The sequence below is a fragment of the Orycteropus afer genome, unplaced genomic scaffold (genome assembly GCF_000298275.1).
Source record: "Orycteropus afer afer isolate SDZICR_OR568_19922 unplaced genomic scaffold, OryAfe1.0 scaffold00064, whole genome shotgun sequence".
NCBI classification, from domain to species: domain Eukaryota; kingdom Metazoa; phylum Chordata; class Mammalia; order Tubulidentata; family Orycteropodidae; genus Orycteropus; species Orycteropus afer.
Genome location: NW_006921651.1, coordinates 11,603,716 through 11,623,983, shown reverse-complemented (window position 1 = coordinate 11,623,983; position 20,268 = coordinate 11,603,716). Strand labels below are relative to the sequence as shown.

At 37.2% G+C, this 20,268-nt stretch overlaps 1 protein-coding gene across 1 annotated transcript in view; it reads left to right on the top strand.

Annotated features, from left to right (window-relative positions):
• CC2D2B (coiled-coil and C2 domain containing 2B) overlaps positions 1 to 20,268 on the top strand; it is a 150,861-nt gene that overhangs the window by 82,259 nt on the left and 48,334 nt on the right. Inside the window, 7 exon segments of the mRNA XM_042780823.1 lie at positions 4,005 to 4,113; positions 4,309 to 4,427; positions 7,142 to 7,319; positions 9,973 to 10,123; positions 11,403 to 11,550; positions 13,789 to 13,927; positions 15,644 to 15,847. Of these exon segments, the coding sequence (XP_042636757.1) occupies positions 4,005 to 4,113; positions 4,309 to 4,427; positions 7,142 to 7,319; positions 9,973 to 10,123; positions 11,403 to 11,550; positions 13,789 to 13,927; positions 15,644 to 15,847 (1,048 nt within the window).

Here is a 20,268-nt window from a genome sequence, read left to right as displayed (position 1 = left end):
TATGTTTTGGGTCTGTATCCTGGTCCCTTGTTTTTCCTGCTTTATCTTGCTTCTTTGTGTGGCCTGTGATGCTCTGTTGTCTCCGAGGCATTGTGACGTTTTTGTGTTTATATGTAATTGGTGGTTGTATGTTGGAGTGACTTGCCCACGATTTTCATTTTCTTTGTTTTGTTTGTATGTTATCTACACAAACAGGGTACTGTGGTGTGCTCCTCTATTCACTAGTTGACAGCACTTATACACTCACCACCTGTCTCCTTTCCTGTTGTCAGCCTTTTGTATGTACCTGATGACCCTGGCAAACAGAGCCTATTCCTAGGTCCCTGGAATCTGAATGAGAATGCTATCACTTTAAAATCTTAAATGGTTGCCACTTGTAAACATTCAAAATGGCTGTGCCCTCAGTCACTTTAAATATCCAAAATGACTACTGCTTATAAACATTCAAAGTGACTGCACCCTCGGTCACTTTAAATATGCAAAATGGCTGCTGCATGTGAAAAATGAAAATGGCTGTGCCCTCTGGACAATGGAAAGTCAACAGCTTAGGTTATCTCCCTCCTTGCTGTTTCCCTTCCTAGTCATAGGCCACCAGTGCAGTCGTCTCTGCAGCCATTGGTGACCAGGGCTGATCTTTAGGTCAATTCTCAGGTACCAACACCACTGGAAAACTTTATGAATAGCCCTGAAACATTATCCAATATAGTGCCCAAAGATGAGCCTGTCAGGTCAGAAGGCACTCAAAATACAAGTGGGAAAGAGCTGCCTCCTCAAAGTAGAGTTGAGTTTAATGACATAGATAGAGTAAAGCTTTTGGGACCTCCATTTGCTGATGTGGCATGACTCAAAATGAGAAGCAACAGCTGCAAACATCCATTAATAATCAGAACATGAAATGTATGAAGTATGAATCTAGGAAAATTGTCAAAAATGAAATGGAATGCATAAAGATTGATATCCTAGGCATTAGTGAGCAAAAATGAACTGGTTTTGGCCATTTTGAATTAGACAACCATATGATCTACTATGCCAGGCATGACTAATTGAAGACTAAAGTGGCATGGCATTCATTGTCACAAAGAATGTTTCAAGATCTATCCTGAACTACAATGCTGTCAGTGATAGGATAATATCCATACACCTACAATGAAGACCAGTTAATGCTACTATTATTCAAATTTACCCACCAACCACTGAAGCCAAAGATGAGGAAATTGAAGATTTTCACCAGCTTCTGCAGTCTGAAATTGACCAAACATGCAATCAGGATGTGTTGATTATTACTAGTGATTGGAATGCAAAAGTTGGAAACAAAGAAGAATCACCGATAGTTGAAAAATTTGGCCGTGGAAATAGAAATAATGCTGGCGATCTCGTGGTAGAATTTTGCAGGACCAACAACTTGTTCATTGCAAATACCATTTTTCAACAACATAAATGGTGGCTATACATGTGGACTTCACCAGATGGAGTACACAGGAATCAGATTGACAACATCTGTGGCAAGAGGCAATGGAGAATCTCAGTATCCTCAGCCAAAGCCAGGAGCTGACTGTGGAACAGACCATCAACCACTAATATGCAAGTTCAAGTTGAAGTTGAAGAAAATTTTTAAAAAGCCCACGAGAGCCAAAATATGACCTTGATTATATCCTTCCTGAATTTAGAGACCATCTAAAGAATAAGTTTGAGGCATTGAACACCAGTGACTGAAAAACAGAGGAATTGTGGGATGACATCAAGAACATCATCCATGAAGAAAGCAAGAGGTCATTAAAAAGACAAGAAAGGAAGAAAAGACCAACATGAATGTCAGAAGAGACTCTGAAAGTTGCCCTTGAATGGAGAGTAGCTAAAGCAAATGGAAGAAATGAAAAGATAAAAGAGTTGAACAGAAGATTTCAAAGACCAGCTCAAGAAGACAAAATCGATTATTATAATGAAATGTGCAAAGACCTGGAGTTAAAAAACCAAAAGGGAAGAACACATTTGGTGTTTCTCAAGCTGAAAAGAACTGAGAAAAAAATCAAGCCTCAAGTTGCAATATTGACAGATTCTATGGATAAAATATTGAATGATGCAGGAATCAAAAGAAGATGGAAAGAATACTCAGTCACTGTACTAAAAAGAACCAGTCGATGTTCATCCATTTCAGGAGGTGGCATATGATCAAGAACCAATGGCAATGAAGGAAGAAGTCAAAGCTACACTGAAGGAATTGGTGAAGGACAGGGCTCCAGGAATTGATGGAATACTCATTGAATGTTTCAAGAAATCATTGCTATGCTGGAGGTGCTCACTCGTCTATGCCAAGAACTGTGGAAGACAGCTAGCTGGCCAAGTGACTGGAAGAGATCCATATTTGTACCCATTCCAAAGAAAGGTGACCCCACAGAATGTGGAAATTATCGAACAATATAATTAATACCGCATGTAAAGTAAAATCTTGCTGAAGACAGTTCAAAAAAGGTTGCAGTGGCATATTGACAGAGAACTTCAGAAATGCAAGCTGGATTCACAAGAGGATGTGGAATGAGGGATATCATTGCTGATGTCAGGTGGATCTTGGTTCAAAGTGAAGAATACCAGAAAGATGTTTACTTGTGTTTTACTGACTACACAAAAGCATTTGATTGTGTGGATCATAAAAAAATTATGCATAAATTGAGAAGAATGGGAATTCCAGAATACTTAATTGTGCTCATGAGGAACCTGTACATAGACCAGGAGGCTGTCGTTTGAACAGAACAAGGGGATACTGCATGGTTTGAAATCAGGAAGGGAGTGCGTCAGGATTGGATCCTTTCACAATGCTTACTCAATCTGTATGCTGAGCAAATAATCCAAGAAGCTGGACTATATAAATAAGAATATGGCATCAGGATTGGAGGAAGATTCATTAACAACCTGTGATAAGCAGACAACACAACTTTGATTGTCAAAAGTGAAGATGACTTGAAGCACTTACTGATGAAGATTAAAGACTTCAGTCTGTGGTTTGGATTACATCTCAACATAAAGAAAATGAAAATCCTCACAAGTGGGTCATTGTGAGTATTAAATAGGTAATCACGGTGACCGCATGTATGCAGAGTAGAACTTGACTTCCTAGGATTTTCAAGGCTGTGACCTTTCAGAAACAGATCAATGGAACATGTCTTTCCAGCCAATCTTCCAATTAGCAATCAAATTTAACTGGTAAGCTTAGTGGCGTGGCTTAACCATTAGTGCCACCCAGGGACAAAAATTGGAATTGACGTGGCAGCAACTGACTACTGGTTAAATGTGTGTAAAGTACTCAGACTATTGCCCATCAGTGTACTTAGTAAGTACTTTATAAGAGTAAGATACCATTATTACATTGTGAACTGCTTACTATGTGTGCATAAACACCAAGTACTGAAACCAGTTTACCTCTCAATATAATCATGGTCACCTGCCCTTAGACATGATCATGTCCTCACAGCTTAAAAAGTTAGGAAGAAAAATGACAGGGAACATGGTGTGTGTTTATATCTTCTCATACCCTGGTTTACCCAGTATCACCAGAGAAAAGGTTTCTTAATGCCTGTAGATAGAGCTGTAAATTCAAGTGGTCAGTTGCAGGTAGAGAGAAATCTGTGAAGTTTTCTTCTTCTTTTTGTATGTTGTTGTTGTTGTTGTGTGCCGTCGTGTCGGCCCCGACTCATGACGACCCCTTCTTGGGTTTCTGAGGCAGTATCACTACAGAAGTAGGATTGCCCAACCTTCCTTCCGAGGAGTGGCTGGTGGGTTTGAACCGCCAGCCTTCTGGTTAGCAGTCAAGTGCCTTAGGCACTACGCTACCAGAGCTCCTTCTTTTTGTATAAATTTATCATATTGATCTTTTCCTTAGGAGGTAAAATTAATTTTTGTGAAATATTGGTTGTATTGTGTGTGTATGTGTGGGTTGCAAAACCTCTAACATCTTTTAAATACCTCCATTATTTCTGCTTTCAATAAATCTATTTATTATTATTAATTAGGATGAAAATGAATAAATATGATGAACAAAAACAAGAAAAACTGTCAAAAATTTTTGAGACTGAGAGGAAAACTGAAGGAAAAGGATGTCAAAATGGGGAAAACCAGGAGGTATTAATATTGCAAAATAACACTCAACTAGTTATATTTAATTGTTTGGTAGAATAGAAAATCTTGATATTTGTAAAAGTTATCCAACAAAAATGGCAAATATAAGAGGTAAAAGTTTACTTTTAATAATAATTGCCCTAATTAATAAGTGTACATTGTGAATTATATATATATATTTTGTTTGTTTGTTTCTAGAGCCTCTCATATTTAGCCTCAGAATTTGAAGAAACAGATATTCAAGGAATAAAGCCAATTACTTTGATGCCACAACTTTCTTTCACTGCGGAATTAACAAACTTACACAGATGTTCATTGTAAGTGTTTTTTTGTGGTTTTTTTTAAGAATTATTGCTTCATTATATATATTAATTTTATGGGAGTCCTTGGGTGACACAAGTAGTTAAGTGCTCAACTACTAACTGGAAGGTTGGTGGTTCAGACCCACACAGAGACCTCTTAGAAAACAGAGCAGTTCCACTCTATACATATGAGCTCACTGTGAGTTAGAATTGATTGGATAGCAACTAAAATCATTAAATTTTTTTTGTTTATATTTAATAAGATTAGATTTCTTGAGTGAATACTATTTGCTAGGTACTTTGCTAAGTGTTTTTCAAAATAAAATTTCATAATTAATTGTCACCATAATTCAGTGGAGTTGGTATTGTCCTCACCTTACAAATGAAGGAATTGATACTTAAGAAGGGTTAAGCTCTGTCCAGGGTCAAATATCTAATACATGACTGAAGCAGAACATAAACCAATTTGGTTTGACTATAAAGCCTAGTAAAGTTTGCACTAGTGAGTTTCATATATTAATAATTGTTTTTTGTTTTGCTAAGGCAGTCATTTTTGTTTAGGTATGTATAGGTGGGATATAAAGCCACTGGGGGCTAAAAATGTTATATGGCCGTTCTTGCTTGCTAAAAATTCCCCTGGCTCTCATAAAAAATATTCCCTATCAAGAGGGTCCTCTGGACAGTTTCTTCTTTAATAGTACAAACTTCATTCCTTCCTAGTTTGACTTATTCCTAGGACATTCATGTAAAAACAGACATTATACCATTTTTTCAATCTATATTAGGCCTATGGAGTCTATCTCCTCTACAGAGGATATGGCAACTTAGAGCACTGAAGTAAGGCCAGCTTTTCAGCATCTCTATCCTATTGAAAACTTTGTACCAATCCATCTTTGAGTGTTTTGAATCTACATCATTTAGCACAGAGTTGGAACATAGTGGGTGCCCAATAAATATCTATTAAATGAATTAATGGATGGTAACATTGAAAAATTAGTAAGTGTAACAGACACAGAGACGCAGCCATCACCATCCTCTCTTTAACTAGGAGGTGCAGCAGCAGAGCAATCCTTTATTATTTGTTCCACATCTACTTCTAAAAAAGGGCTGAGATAATTTAGTGTGCCATTATTATCTGTTTAAAAATGCAACACAACTTTGAGAAGATATTAAAAATGTTGGTTAAGTGAATAAATGAATGAATGGAAGGCTTTCTCTAGGAGTTTCATATGACTCAACAAATCACTTTATTTCCCCAACAAGTGGTTTCCATAGAACTCCCAGGGAAATAACCTGGCTTGCTTCTCTGATCTTTGAGTTCAGACAAAGACAGATTCCCCACTCTCCTGGAGAAAAGGGTTGCACACACTAAAGCATAAGGGGATTTACAAAGACCTTTAAGAGGATACAGCCTAATGCCTTAGAGCCACCCACTTGTGGTTATAGAAAGCCTCTATCTGTGTGTGCACATGTATGTGCATGCATGTGTGTATCTGAAAATGACTTCTGACTCCAACTACCTAGACTCAGGTCAGACTTCACTGGTCCAGATTGCCAAGACACCAACTGCAAGTTTGAGGTCCCCAGGCCACCTGCATTTCTGACCAGCTGGATAATTTGCTAGAATGACTATGAGAACTCACTGAAAGTGCTATCCTTACACTTAAAGTTTTGTTATAGAAAAGGGTGTGAATCATAAATAGCCAAAGAGAGAAAGTCACAGGGTGATGTCCCAAATGTAAAGCTTCCATTAGAGGGATGGACATTGGGAAGAGGTAACTATGGGGAGGAAGTGGGAGGGGAGCTGTTGCATTGTGGTAAACTGTGGTCAATGACATGAGACAAAGTATATGTGAACTGCTGTATGGAAAGTGAATTTGCTCTGTAAATCTTCACCCAAATCAAAATTTAAAAAAAAAGAATAAATGAATAATTAAAAAAAAAGCTTCACTAGATTATCCCTGTGGAGTCAGGACACATCACTCTCCTGGCACATCAACATGTGACAATGCAGAATATTGCCAATCAGGGAAGCTCCCTAAAGCCTCAATGTCCAGAATTTTTATTGAAACTTCATTACATAGGCATGATCGATTGAGTCACTGGCCATGTGATTGAACTCAATCTCCAAACCCTCTCTTTTCCCATCTGGTAACGTGGTTTGTCTTTGTAAATGGCCAACCCCTATCTGGATACATCTCTTTAGCAGAAACTATTAGGTGTGATCCTGAGGAGCTCACCTTTAATAACAAAGACACTCCAATCACTTGGAAAATTCCAAGGATTTAGAGGCTATGTCCCAGGAACAGGGGACAAAGACTCTCTATTTGAGTAAATTCTTCACTATGCAGTGTCTTTTAAAAGTTAGAAAATATTTTTGAATTCTTGATTCCAACTTCCCCACTCCAATTCTTAAGTCCCTCAGTTCTCTCATAAGGCATCTAGAGAGTAAATGCTCTAATCTCTTAAAATTATAATGTAGTCAGATAAATGACTGGATGAGTTATAGTGCTGTTTTGTATTTTTGAGTAAATACCTTTTTAAAAAACATATAATTGGGTGGGAGAGACTTTATCCACATACAGGCAAGTGTTACTTAGTTTAAAGCTACCATTTGTCCTCTAGAATGATCATCTTCATATCTAAAATGCTAAGTTACACTTTGAAAAGAGCTGTTTAATATCCATTTTACTTTTCAAGGGTCACTTAAAGGTTTATTTAATTTTTAGGCATGAACAAAAGAGAAGAGCCAGAATTCAAAAGCTTAAATATTTTATTAAAATATTTTACAATGATAAACAGGTTTCTTGTACTTCAGTATCTCCCCTACAGTCTGATTTTAAAGTCATGTTTCAGCAAATTTTCAATATTCAATTAATATATTGGCCTGAAACAATTTGCTTGGAGGTATGCCATTGTCATTTATTTTGCATCTTATTGTATGTCATATATAGTTTTAAATTTCTTTTTAGCTACTGTTATATGTGATAAGTAATTTCTTTTATGTTAACAGATGACTAATCTATATAGGTAGAAAAGATAGTTATATTTAATACATTTATAATTAATAATGTTTTAAACTGTAAGTACAAAATCATTTGATTAGTGGGTGTAGCAAGTACTTCTGTTCTCTACTGCTGTTTTAAAATGCCTAGCCACTCCCCAGAAGGAAGGTTGGGCAATCTGCTTCCGTAGTGATACTGCCTCGGAAACCCAAGGAGGGGTCGCTATGAGTCGGATCTGACTCCATGGCAATGGTTGCATGTTGTACCAGCCCTGCATGCGCAGCATTGCTGCTAGCTGGACAGGTGCAAATGTGTTGTTTGAAGGATAATGAGTAGCATAGTTGTTGTTGTAGCTGTTGAATGCTTTCTCCAAATAGCCCCTGGCCCTGACTTCCTGGTTTGAATCTTCTCCTGTATTTGTTTTTTCTTCTTCTTTTTTTTGACCCCTTTAAGTATCTAATGAAGGAACATACACACAAAAGACCTCTAGTTCTTGTCCAAAGATCCATAGACCCCCCACAATAAGAAGCCCTGCACTCAGGGAAAAAAGAAAATAGAAACATGGAGAAAAATTAGGGACACTAAAAAGGAGTCTATAAAGAAGTGTTGATGGTTTGTGTAGGGGTTAAACTCGAAGCAGACCAGAAAGAAAAGTTTGAGGGAAATAAAGATTTGTGGAAGAGAGATGGGCGGTGGTGAGAGGAATATCATTACAAACCTTATATCAAAATTTTATTTGTGATGCCTAAAATAGTTTTGTCCTATCCATGATCAGATGCTCTATTTGCTTAATTCATTTTTGCTATCAACTTGCTATAGTCTTAGAATAAGCCTATTCCTACTTTAAAAATTGATATTCCTATTTTTAAAATATGCTGATAATACTTTCCTACTATTGTACCTAAAATAAATTGTGACATAATAGGCCAACTATTTGACATTTAAAACCTGCCCCCACCAAAGATGAATGTATATTTTGAGTCCTTCATCATCTCATCACTTAGCACATGATCCTAACAAAGTAGGAGGTAGGGAGGGACAGAAATCTAGCTAAGGATACATGGTACCATTAGTAGCTGCAAAAATTGAGAAATAAATGTATGCAGTATACCCTAGCCTAACAGACTCTAACCTACATTTTTTATTTATTTCTTATCACTCCTCTTCACTCATTCTCCACTTCATACAAATAGAACAGCCTGTCTATTCCCAACATCCTTGCAATTTCCTGCACTGAGCTTGTACATTCCAGTTGCTCCATGTGTAACACCCACTTTCATTCTCCATCTCAGCTGCACAGTGGTGTTGATAGCTGTCATCAGGGGGCAAGGCTATGCCCTAGGAAACTTCACCAGATGAAGTTTCTGCCTCAGTACCTTTAGCACTGTCAGGATCTGGCCCCCAGGCCTGCAGTCTCAGAAACTGGATTTGACAGTCCACTGAGATTTCATCTACAAACTCAAAGCAAATTCACAGGGCTGATGAATTAAATCAGAATGCCAGTTTGACATTTGAATATATTTTTCAGTTCATGTTCTCTTTTTAGTTAGTCAGCTTATTGATTTATAATTAGAAATTTCTTTCACAAACCTGAACACTTGAATTCCGTTAGCCACAATCCCTACAAACCTTTTCACATTAGGAATCCCTTTATCAGTGAGACCAGAGTGTTGGCTTAAATTCACTCTGACCAGCAAAGTATTTAAATAATCAGGAAAATCATTTGCCTCCTTGACTTTTCTTTTTCTATTCTTTCTTGACTAATTATGCTTTTGGTTGGCACATTATTTCTTATCTTTCAAAAGACAATCCCCCCTCCTTGATTTCTTTGTTCTTAGAGTACATGTCACTGTTTTTTTCCAACTGACACACACTTTTGGTCAAAATAAGATTTTTCTCTTGAAAGAAATTTAGCTAGATACAGCAGTAAACTTACAAGGAACTGTAGTAGAAAAGACAGCATATAGAATCAGAAGACATGGGTTTAACACCTGGTGGGCTTCTATGATGCTCCCTCCCCCTTTCTGGGAACTTTTTCTCACTCCCCCACACTAGAGCTTAGTTGTTCAACCTGTCCTTGGATTCCATGAGCCAAAGAATCTCCCTTTTCCTAAGCAATTCAACCTGGGTTTTCATCACTTGCAATAAAAACCAATATAGTTTCATATGCAGCTTCCATTTCCTCGTTTATTAAATGAGCATAATAATATCTATTTCCTATAAATTTTATTAGGTATGAGATAAAGAACTTTAAAAGTGCTACACAAAACTTAAGTTATTAGGGTATTGCATTATATGTACCTATATTCTCACAACTATATTTTTAATCTTTGTATTTGTTTTCTTTGAAACCAGTAAAAGGCATCATATTTTAAGTATGTATGATTATCTACTTTCCTCATAAGCATGTGACTGAAATACCATAGAGCAATATCTGTTTTTATATTCTAGTATTTTAAAAAAGGAATAAAATGTCAAGAATCCTTACTTTGTTGTTATTTTCTTACTTTCCATTTTTTTGTGTGTGAACTATCCACCATTTCTTTTATATTTAGGTTTATGAAATAAATAAAAGGACAACCTTATTGGCAAAACTTTATTTGCCTTTACCTAACAACACAGAGCTGAAAAGCAAAACTGTTTTGGAATATGTAGAATTTAGCTGTGATAAGCTGGTCACACCTGCATATGGAGAAGTAGGAAGCAGTGAGTTTTATTTAAAATGTTTATCCTGGCCTATTGTCTTCCTGAGTACCATATTCTAAGTGACCCTGGATCATTTGTATAAGTATAGAATCTATGTTCACACTACTAGGCTAAAGGTGAACTTAAATCTCCTTTCAGACTTTAAACCTATAGAGTTTAAACTTTTTATTTAATCAGATCTTTGGGAACTTTGAAATTTGAAGTTGGCACCTGTACTTCTCCTACATTATCCAAGGCAAGAGCAAGCAGTATGCTTTCTGGAACACGGCATCCACTCTTGAGTGGAGACCTCTCTGCCTCTGCCTCTCCTTTAGAGAAGCCTCTATGACTCGGATCCGACTCAACAACTCAATGGCACACAACAACAATAACAACAAGTGTGCTCCAAGAGGTGTTGATGGGTCTTTAAAATGTACAGAGGAGGGAGGGAAGGAGGAAAGAAGGGACATTTCTGTTGATTTGTTTTTCAATTAGTGTTACTCCTCTTAACACGACTAAATTGAAGTTAATTCCTCTGCAAGAACAGTGTCATTTCTCTCCTTCTCCCCCAGATTCCTTCCCTTTCACCTTCATAGGGGTTTTGCGCCTGCTTGTGCCCATTGGGTGAAAAGGAAGGGAGTATGAATGAGTGAGCAAGGAGGAGAGAGAAGAAAATAGTAGGCAAAAGAGCCTGGAAAGTCCAGGGAATAAGGGTCAAGTGGAATCTGCTTAGAGTTTAGATGAAGCAGAAAACTAGAGTTGTGGAGACCTGGGAGAAAAGACTAAGAGTTCAAAAAATTTACACAGCATTAGGAACTGGTGAAAGTTATCTTGAGTATTGTTACACTCTCTGGAGATTAAGAAAATGGGGAAAGGAAGAAGTCTCAGAGGAATCTAGGGACATTTGAGCAAGAGTAGCTTGTCTGCCTTTTTTTTTTTTTTTTTTCTGTTGCCAATGGTCCCTTTCTTGCTGGAAGTCACTCCCCAAAAAAATGATTAAGAAACGTTTAGACATAAAAAGAGGACAATAGAGATGTACATCTCTATGTATTCAGCTTACTATTTTCTTCTCCTTTTTGTAGTCTGTTTGAAGCAGTCTGCCTTGAGGTATCTTAAAGAGAAGGCAGAAAGAACTGTAGGATTAGAGCTTGGGGTCGGTATAGAATTCCTTTGTGGTCCCAGGATACAGCTGTAATTCACAAGTAGAAGTCAGAGGAAAAAAAAAATCTATGTGCTCAAAATGCATACTTAAAAAAAAAAAAAAAAAAACTTCTATGTTTTCAATACCTTTTATAAACAGATGTGCCTTTTCTTCTTGAGGGAAGTGAATCTGAAGAACTTTGTCTGCTGACATCAGGAAAACTAAGCTACTCTCTATCATGGGCCGTAGATGAAAACGGGGTTCCTCTGACACCTGTGTCACAGTCATTGAGATCTGCCTACTGCAGGTAGTAAACTCTTACAAAAAAGAATGCCAGTCCTCAGCACACCATCACACAAAACCTATGTCTGTAAAAGGGAGAACCCAGCTAGCAGCAGGAAGTTGATTTATTTTTTATTTAAATCACTCTACTAAAGCAATTAAGTCTATTTATATATAAGAGAAGCTGCCTCTTCAGTGCTTAGAATTATAGCCACATGGATAATGGGAGAGGCATTTACTTGTAGACAAAGACTGAGAGCCCCAATAATTTTATTTCTGAAGCTTATATATATCTCCCAATCATAGAACTATGTAGGCCCCGTTTCTCAATCTGTGATATCTCTAATAACAACCCAGAACAAATGCCCCCAAAAGACATTATAATGACCCCAAAAGGTGCTGTTGTTCACTTAGTGATTGGTTGTGGAGAGGCATACAGATTGGACAGAGGGACTGCCATCGCTCACAGATGCACACCTATAGACGAAAGGGCAGGAAATGTTCTGGTGGTTTTATTACTTTACCTGAAGTAGAAGTCATGGGGACTGTATCTTATATGACAAAGACATCAAGATAGTTCAAATGTGAGGACAGAAATAAAAAGTAGAAGAAAGGAAGAATACTCAAACTTCACTTATTCTTGGTTTTTTTGTTTTGTTTTGTTTTTTGTTTTTGAGAATATACATAGCAAAATATATACCAATTCAAGAGTTTCTGCGTGTCTAATTTAGTGGCGTTGATTACATTCTCTAAGCTGTGCAACCATTCTCATCTTGCTTTTCTGAGCTGTTCCTCTCATTGACATAAGCCCGTTGCCCTCTAATCTTTTTAGTTTCTGTTGCCAATTTGATCCCATGTACATAGTTCTTAAAAGAGCATAACGCTTAACACAGACCTGTTTTTTACAAGTTAAGCTAAACTCTTCTTTGGTTTTAAGATTTCCGGAGACATTTTTAGTTTAAGGTTTAAAGATTATCTCAGAGCAATAGTTTCAGGGGTTCATCTACCCTCCATGGCTCCAGAAAGCCTAGAATCCTTGAGAATTTAAAATTATGTTCTGTATTTCCCCTTTTGATCAAGATTCTTCTATGAAATCTTTGATCAAAATATTTAGTAATGGTAGCTGGGCACCATCCAGTTCTCCTGCTCTCATGGTAAAGGAGCCAGTTGTTCATGGAGGCAATTACCCACACATTTCCTATTCACCTCTTAATTTTGCTTAGATCTTGTCTTACCAGGCATTAGCTTTGTCAACAACAGCTTCAGAAGACTTCATCATAGAAATTTTAACAGATGCTGATGGAGAGAAGGCAGTGTAAAGTTTGTGTCTACTTTTGGGCTTATATGATATTGAATCTATGTCAGAACTGTATTTCTGGGATCACAGTTTATGAACTAGAACTCTTCTTGAATACTTTGTAGAAAGGATTTTAGAAATCTAGTCCATATCATTCTAATTAGACATGAAGAGACAGATTATCTATGCAGAGAGAGATTAAATAACTTGGATAATTAATGGCTCTAAAGAAGTCCTTACCCTTTTAGTTGAATTCCTTCTGCACTCAGGTCAAAATGATACATTATCAGTCTAGCCCATTTTTATAACTCTCCAGTCAGATATTTCTCTGATGATTTACTCCTCAGTTAATTGTATTAATCTGTATTATATTTCAACTGTAAAGATAGAGCCTAAACGATGTTTTCGTTATTGTGTACTTTATTAATGTTGCTTAAGCAAACATTTTGGTTAAGTATCAATATTGTACATCTTATGAAAATATATTTATTAAGTTGCTACACTTTTTGTTTACAGAATACATTCATCCAATAAACACTATTCTCTTAAGCATCTGCTACATTTTAAGGAGCCCTGGTGGTGCACTGGTTAAGTGCTTAGCTGCTAACTGAAAGGTCGGCATTTTGAACCCACCAGCCACTCCATGGGAGAAGAGGTGGCATTCTGTTTGCATAAAGATTTGCAGCCTTGGGAATTCTGTGAGGCAATTCTACTTTGTCCTATAAAGTCTCAATGAGTCCAAATTGACTCAAAGGCAGTGATTTGGGTTAGCTACCATGTAAAGTGGAGATAGCAAAGATGAATATTTATAGATTTAACCTTTAAGTCATGATACAAGTTAGAATGTGAGAAGAAATAGGAGAATATCACATCTAAACTCTCTATTTTATCCTCAAGTATTAGCATCTAACAGCTGTATAACCTGCACGTTACGTGCAAATTCACAAAGTATTTTCTTTATGTTAGTGTTTTAAGGAATCTAGATGCAAGAGGTGTTCCTGGAATTCCATGGTTTATTAATACACAGAAGCTATTTGAATGGGCAAATGAAGTCAGAATTGATCCCAATAATCCAGAATATTCAGATTTAATGGAATTTATTATGGTAGGTTATAGTAAATGTATTTCCTAAACTGTACCCTCTGTACTCCACCATAGTTTGCTGTGTGTTTTTCTAGGCAGTAGGGGGCATGTAAAGGTAAGTCTGAGGACACATAGTTCAGACTCCTAAAGGCAGTTAGGAATACAAGCAACCAAAAGACCTTCAAGCTAGTATTTATTATACATCTACTGAGTGCCAGCCCTTATTAAATGCTGAGGATATAAAGATGATTTATAGGTACACCCCTTCCTTCTAAGGAGCTCTGGTAGCATAGTGCCTAAGACACTTGACTGCTAACCAGAAGGCTAGCAGTTCAAACCCACCAGCCACTCCTTGGAAGGAAGGCTGGACAATCTACTTTCATAGTGATATCGCCTCGGAAACCCAAGGAGGGGTCACTATGAGTCAGGTCTGACTCGACGGCACATAACAACAACACAACAACAACCTTCCTTCTAAGACTCCGTCGCCTGATCAGTTCTCGTACCCTTCTTTATGTTGTTGTTGTTGTTTGCCGTCGAGTTGCCCCGACTCATAGCGACCCCTCCTTGGTTTCCGAGGCAGTATCACTACAGAAATAGGATTGCCCAACCTTCCTTCTGAGGAGTGGCTGGTGGGTTTGAACCGACAGCCTTCTGGTGAGCAGTCAAGTGCCTTAGGCACTATGCTACCAGAGCTCCTACCCTTCTTTATAGCCATCTGAATTGTTCTACATGTTCTGAACATACTTCATGCCTTTATTCATGCCATTCACTCTGCCTAGAAATGCACTCACAGTGGCTATCTTACCCATCCTGCATAACTGATAAATGCTTCCCTGGTCATCTCGGCTAGTCAAAGTGTCTGCTTTCCTCGCCCTCATAACCACTTTTTTGTTGTTGTTGTCTGTTTGTTTTAATAAACTCTAATGGTTCCAATCCCATTCTTCTATTTACTGAAGTTATTCATTTATGTATCTTTTCTTTTCAGTCTGTTGTACTTAAGGTCACTATGAGTCGGAACCAACTCTATGGCACCAATAAACAACAACAAAAAAATCTTTCCTTGTTGGAGATACAGCTAATAAATCTATGTTTCTCTGATTGTAACTAGCACTATTCTTTACACGTAGCATGCACTCACATATACATTTGATGAATAAAGGCAATACGTAGATAGATTACTGGAATTAAGCTTTCCTATATCAGAGCCTCCCTACTGTTGAATTGATTACAGATATGCAGAAATAGTGACCCACTCTCAACCATCAGGGCAACCAGATAGGAACCAGATTAAAAGTTACATCTTTTAATCCAATGTACAATACACATATTATGATTTTTTTTATCAAGTAAGTCATGACTGGGAAAAGGCTGGGAAGCCATATAGGCAGGATCCTGTAATTTTTGCAGATAGGGCCTAAGGCATATAACTGCTAACCAGAAGGCTGGCGGTTGAAACTCACCAGCCACTCCTTGGAAGGAAAATTGGGCAATCTACTTCTGTAGTGATACAGCCTTGGAAACCCAAGGAGGGGTCGCTATGAGTTGATCCAACTCGACGGCAATGTGTTCAGTTTCGGTTCAGTTCTCTGGACAGATTCAGTTGCTCCATTTCCTATTTATATTGCAGCTTTCACATTCATACTTGAGGATAAAACTGGTGCTTTGAAATAATTCTTAAATTTAAAAAATATAATAACATTGTAAGTAAAAACTTTACATTATTTATGTCTTACAGTACATGAAACATAAGGGCCAGGTCATACCAAAGTATTTTCGCCTTGAACAGTTACAAGATGAATTTAATTTTGTTTCTGAAGAAGAAATTAAAAAGAGTAAGCGTTTCCAGCTATTACAACTTAGAAATGCAGGTCAATTAGATGTTTTCCTTCTGCAGCAAATGCCCCTTTATGATCGAGAGATTCCAGATTCAGTCTTCCAGGTACTTGGTTTTTATTTTAATATTATTCATTGTATGATAATAATATTTTGCTGCTCTAAACCTATCTTCACTTAAATTTCTTTCTTCTTTTTTTTTTTTTAAAAAAAAAGACTAATAATCTGTAGACAGATTTTTATTTTTCACTTCTCTTTAGGCATTAAAAATGTATAGATCTTCCAAATTTCATAAAGTCTTTATCTTGACTTTCCAACTTAGGTTGTCCAAATGGTCTGTTTCACAGCCAAAATTCTTTAGATGTATTCTGAATTTATATAAATATTGTTTTTTGCTATTGTAAAATGTATCACTAATTTAAAAGTAGCTTTTGTGGGTAAGAGACAGAAACACTACCACAGTAAACTTGTATATTGATTATAAGACACACCTCGATTTCAGAAACTTTAAAATGTGAAGAAACAAAGTCAATCTTATTGATAGTGTGATGGAATCAACTGGGACCCACTGGTAAGAATCTATCATGGACATCTCTTCTCAGTACGACATTCATTGATTTCACTTTGGTTTCTTAAAATTAGCTGCTGGGGAGAATTTACATCACAAATCAGCAAATACTACAAATTGAGACTATTTCTCCCAGAGAAACAGTTGTTAAACATTTACCAACACATCAGTACACCAGTGGTCTTACAATAAGGAATTATAAGAGATGATTCCTATAGACATAACCAATTGTAGCAATCCTAGTCCTTGAGTTGCTAATACCTCAGGAAAGGAATTATTTGTCTTTCTCTGAGGCAAGTACATATGTAGTAGATTAATACTTCAGGGTAATACCTACTCACTTAGAAAAGATACAAGATTCTGCTGAAATATATTGTGGTTTATACATCTTACAAGTCAGAAAGAGTGAATATGTCCTGCTAAAAGCAATTTACATTGGTTTACTAATTTAACTTTGGTGAATTATTGTCAGTTGATAAGGGAAAAAACTGATAAACTGGTACTTTTCCATTTTATTTTAGACTAATGGGAGATTGCTATAAGCCACTTAATATTTAAAATAATAATAACTTTTTTTTTTAAGTGACGGAGAATAATGTGTGTTTGTTTATGTTGCTGCTCAGTCATCCTTTAGCTTTCATACTCCATTCAGAGGAGACACAAGCAAAACCATTCAGAACTCATTACATTTAAAACTCAAATTGTAGTGGGAAGACACTCATGGTCTGCACCACATAGGATTGTCAGAAACTTTTTTGATGTATATCAGAGATTAAAGGGGAAAGACAAATCAACAATTTTTCTATGATAATGTCGTTGGACCACCAGTAAGTATGTGTAACCATCAGGGCTCAAAATGGTTCTTTCCAGTTCAGTCATGGCTGACAAATCAAAACCAGAACAGCCCAGATTTATACAGTGTGAGTGAACCTGAAACATAACCTGAACTGGAAGAAGTATGAATTGAAGTATGAGTTTCTAGCACCCTGCTGGAAACTTAATCTCCATCTTAGATATCAAGGGCATTGTGCATGTTGCATAGCAGCCAAATCTCTTGACCTGCACAGGAAACAGTGCCCCACTCAAAGATGGAGGCCTGCTATACCACTTTGAGTGTGAGTTGCTCTCCACAGTCCTGGCAATAATCCAATCTCATGCATCAAGCTCCTAAAAGGGCTCACTATGCCTCTTCCAAGTCTTCCATTCCAAAGTTTCAACCTGTAATTTTTCCCATTCGGATTTTAGTGCTGCTTCATCCAAATTTGAAAATTTTTGTCTGTTCTGATTTTGCTTTGTCACCCGTGACTGAACTGGTTCAAACCAGTTCGAAGCTCTGGTAACTATTGCTTATATAAGGACAGGATTTACGGATAGTTCTTCATTATTTTCACTAACATGAGTGAATAGAAATATGATTCATAAATGGGTATTAACAGACCAAGATTTTTCCACTTTTAATTGTGGTTAATCTCCTTTGAGACCTCAGGAACTTCAGCTAGTAAGCTGTAGTGTGAAGGCCTGACTTAGAATCACTGGAAAACTATTCTATTTCCTCCTGCTACTTATCTCAATTTTTGAATTCAGTTCTACAGTTCTATATGCTCCTACAGGCAAAGCACAATGCTTTGTGTAATTTAAGATGTGACATCATAGAAACAGAAAAGTTCCTACCTTTCCAAACCATGGGCTTCGCTAACTTCCTTATTTTATATAAACTATTCTGAGAACAGAAAAGAAAAGAAAGCAACCCAACTCAATATCTGAGGCTGATAAGGAGTACAGAAGAAGTTAATTTTAGATCAATTTCACTTATGTTCATTGGCATAAAAATACTAATAAAATCTTAACAAATTGAATAGCAGTGTGTTATTTATACATCATAATTTAGTAGGGCTTATTTTCAGACCACAGAGCTTAAATTAGAAAATCTATTTGTATAATTTGCCAAATTAACAGAATTAAGAAAGGGAAAAATGTAACCTCTAAATTAATGCCAAAAAGGCATTTAATACAATTCAGTGCTTATTCATGATGGAAACTTAGCATTTGAGAATCAGAAGAGAATTTCTATAACCAAATAAACAAGGTTTCAATATTTTGGATTGTCTGCTAATGTAAACTGCACTGAAAAGAGATATTTTGGGTAGATGTCAAATTGAGAGTGGGGGTAGGAGAATGGACTACCTACATACCCACTGGATGATTAAATTCTATATTTAATTAGTCATGGATATAGAAGCATACAGAAGGAAGTCAGGACACGGGGGAGGACAACTGCAACAAATTTTGCTATGGCTTTTTTCTGGGCTCTGGTACCTTGATGGGTAGTAAGCTTCTAGGGACACTGTCCACAGAGAGTAGGGTTTTGCCAAAACTAAAAACAAACAAACAAAAAAACTCAGCTTGATTCTCCCCATATCATGTAAGGTTTATATCACCAACCCAGAAGAATTTACATTTACATTGTAAATGCACTTCCATTTAAGAGAATGTTTACGAATATTGGACTCTTCTGAGTCTTGAACCCAAGTCAGGATCACCAAGATCATATCGTCCTCCAAAGAGAAGGAACAAAGCTAGTGCTCACAGGTTCTTGAGCAAATTCTGTGACTCCTGCTTTCCAGCATTCTGGAAAACCTGTTTCCTTATAATCTACCCCTTGGCTATGATTCAGTACCTCTTAGCTGGGTGACTTTGAAACTGAGCATAGTATAAGGCCCATAAGCACAAATTCATCTTCTCATAAACTTCTACACAAATATTATACTTCATGGCTAGTATTAGAAGCCTTCCCATTATTGTCAACAGCATGAAGTCCACTGTGTGCTATTTACCAAAAACTAATTAAAATGGAAGAAATTAGAATTGGAAGAGATAAAGCTGTCCTTGTTTGCAGAAAATATGTTTATGTTTTACATTTAAAAAAAAAAAATCTATGTAAATTATCATGACTAGTGAATTTGTTGAATATAGTAACCATACTCAAATAACTACTTTTTTATTCTAAAAGAAAAATGGTACCTTACAGTGGAGAAACCTGGTTGTTGCCATCTTGACCTAGTGATCAAACTTAATCTTATTAATTGTAGTAGGCAGAATAATGACTTCCTAAAGATGTTCAGGGAGCTCTAGTAGCATAGTGCCTAAGGCACTTGACTGCTAAGCAGAAGGCTGGCAGTGTAAACCCACCAGCCACTCCTCGGAAGGAAAGTCGGGCAGTCTACTTCTGTAGTGATGCTGCCTCGGAAACCCAAGGAGGGATCGTTATGAGTCGGGTCTGACTTGACAGCACATAACAACAACAACAACAAAGATGTTCATGCCCTAATCCCCAGAATCTGTGAATATGTTTCTTTACATCCCTTAAAATAGGGAGATCATCCTGGATTATCTGAATGAGCCCAATCTAATCACATAAACCTTCAAAAGTAGAGAAGTTTCTTCAGCTGAGAGGAAAAGAAAGATACGGCAGAAGTCAGAGAGATTCCAAGCATGGCAAGGATTTAAGATGCCTTTACTGGCTCTGAGATTTAGAGGGCCACATGCAAAGACTGGAGAGAGGCCTGTAGGTGCTGACAGTACCACCCCCACCCCACCCCAGGTGATAGCCAGTAAGGAACTGGATTCTGCCAACAACCTGAACAAGCTTGGAAACAAATTCTCAGATCCTCTCCAGAAGAGTCCAGCTGGCCAGCACCTTGACTTCCATCCTGTGAATATGTGAAACCAGATGAGCCAGCCTGGTCATTTGACCTGCTGAACTGTGAGATAATAAATTGGTGTTGTTTCAGCTACCACATTTGTGGTTATTTATTACAGCAGCAAAAGAAAACTAACACAACTAATAGAGCACAACCAGACATCCTGAAAGGACCTCTGATGGCATAGTGGATAAGGCATTTGGCTGTTAACCAGAAGGTCAGCAGTTCAAACTCACCAGCCACTCCGTGGAGGGAAGA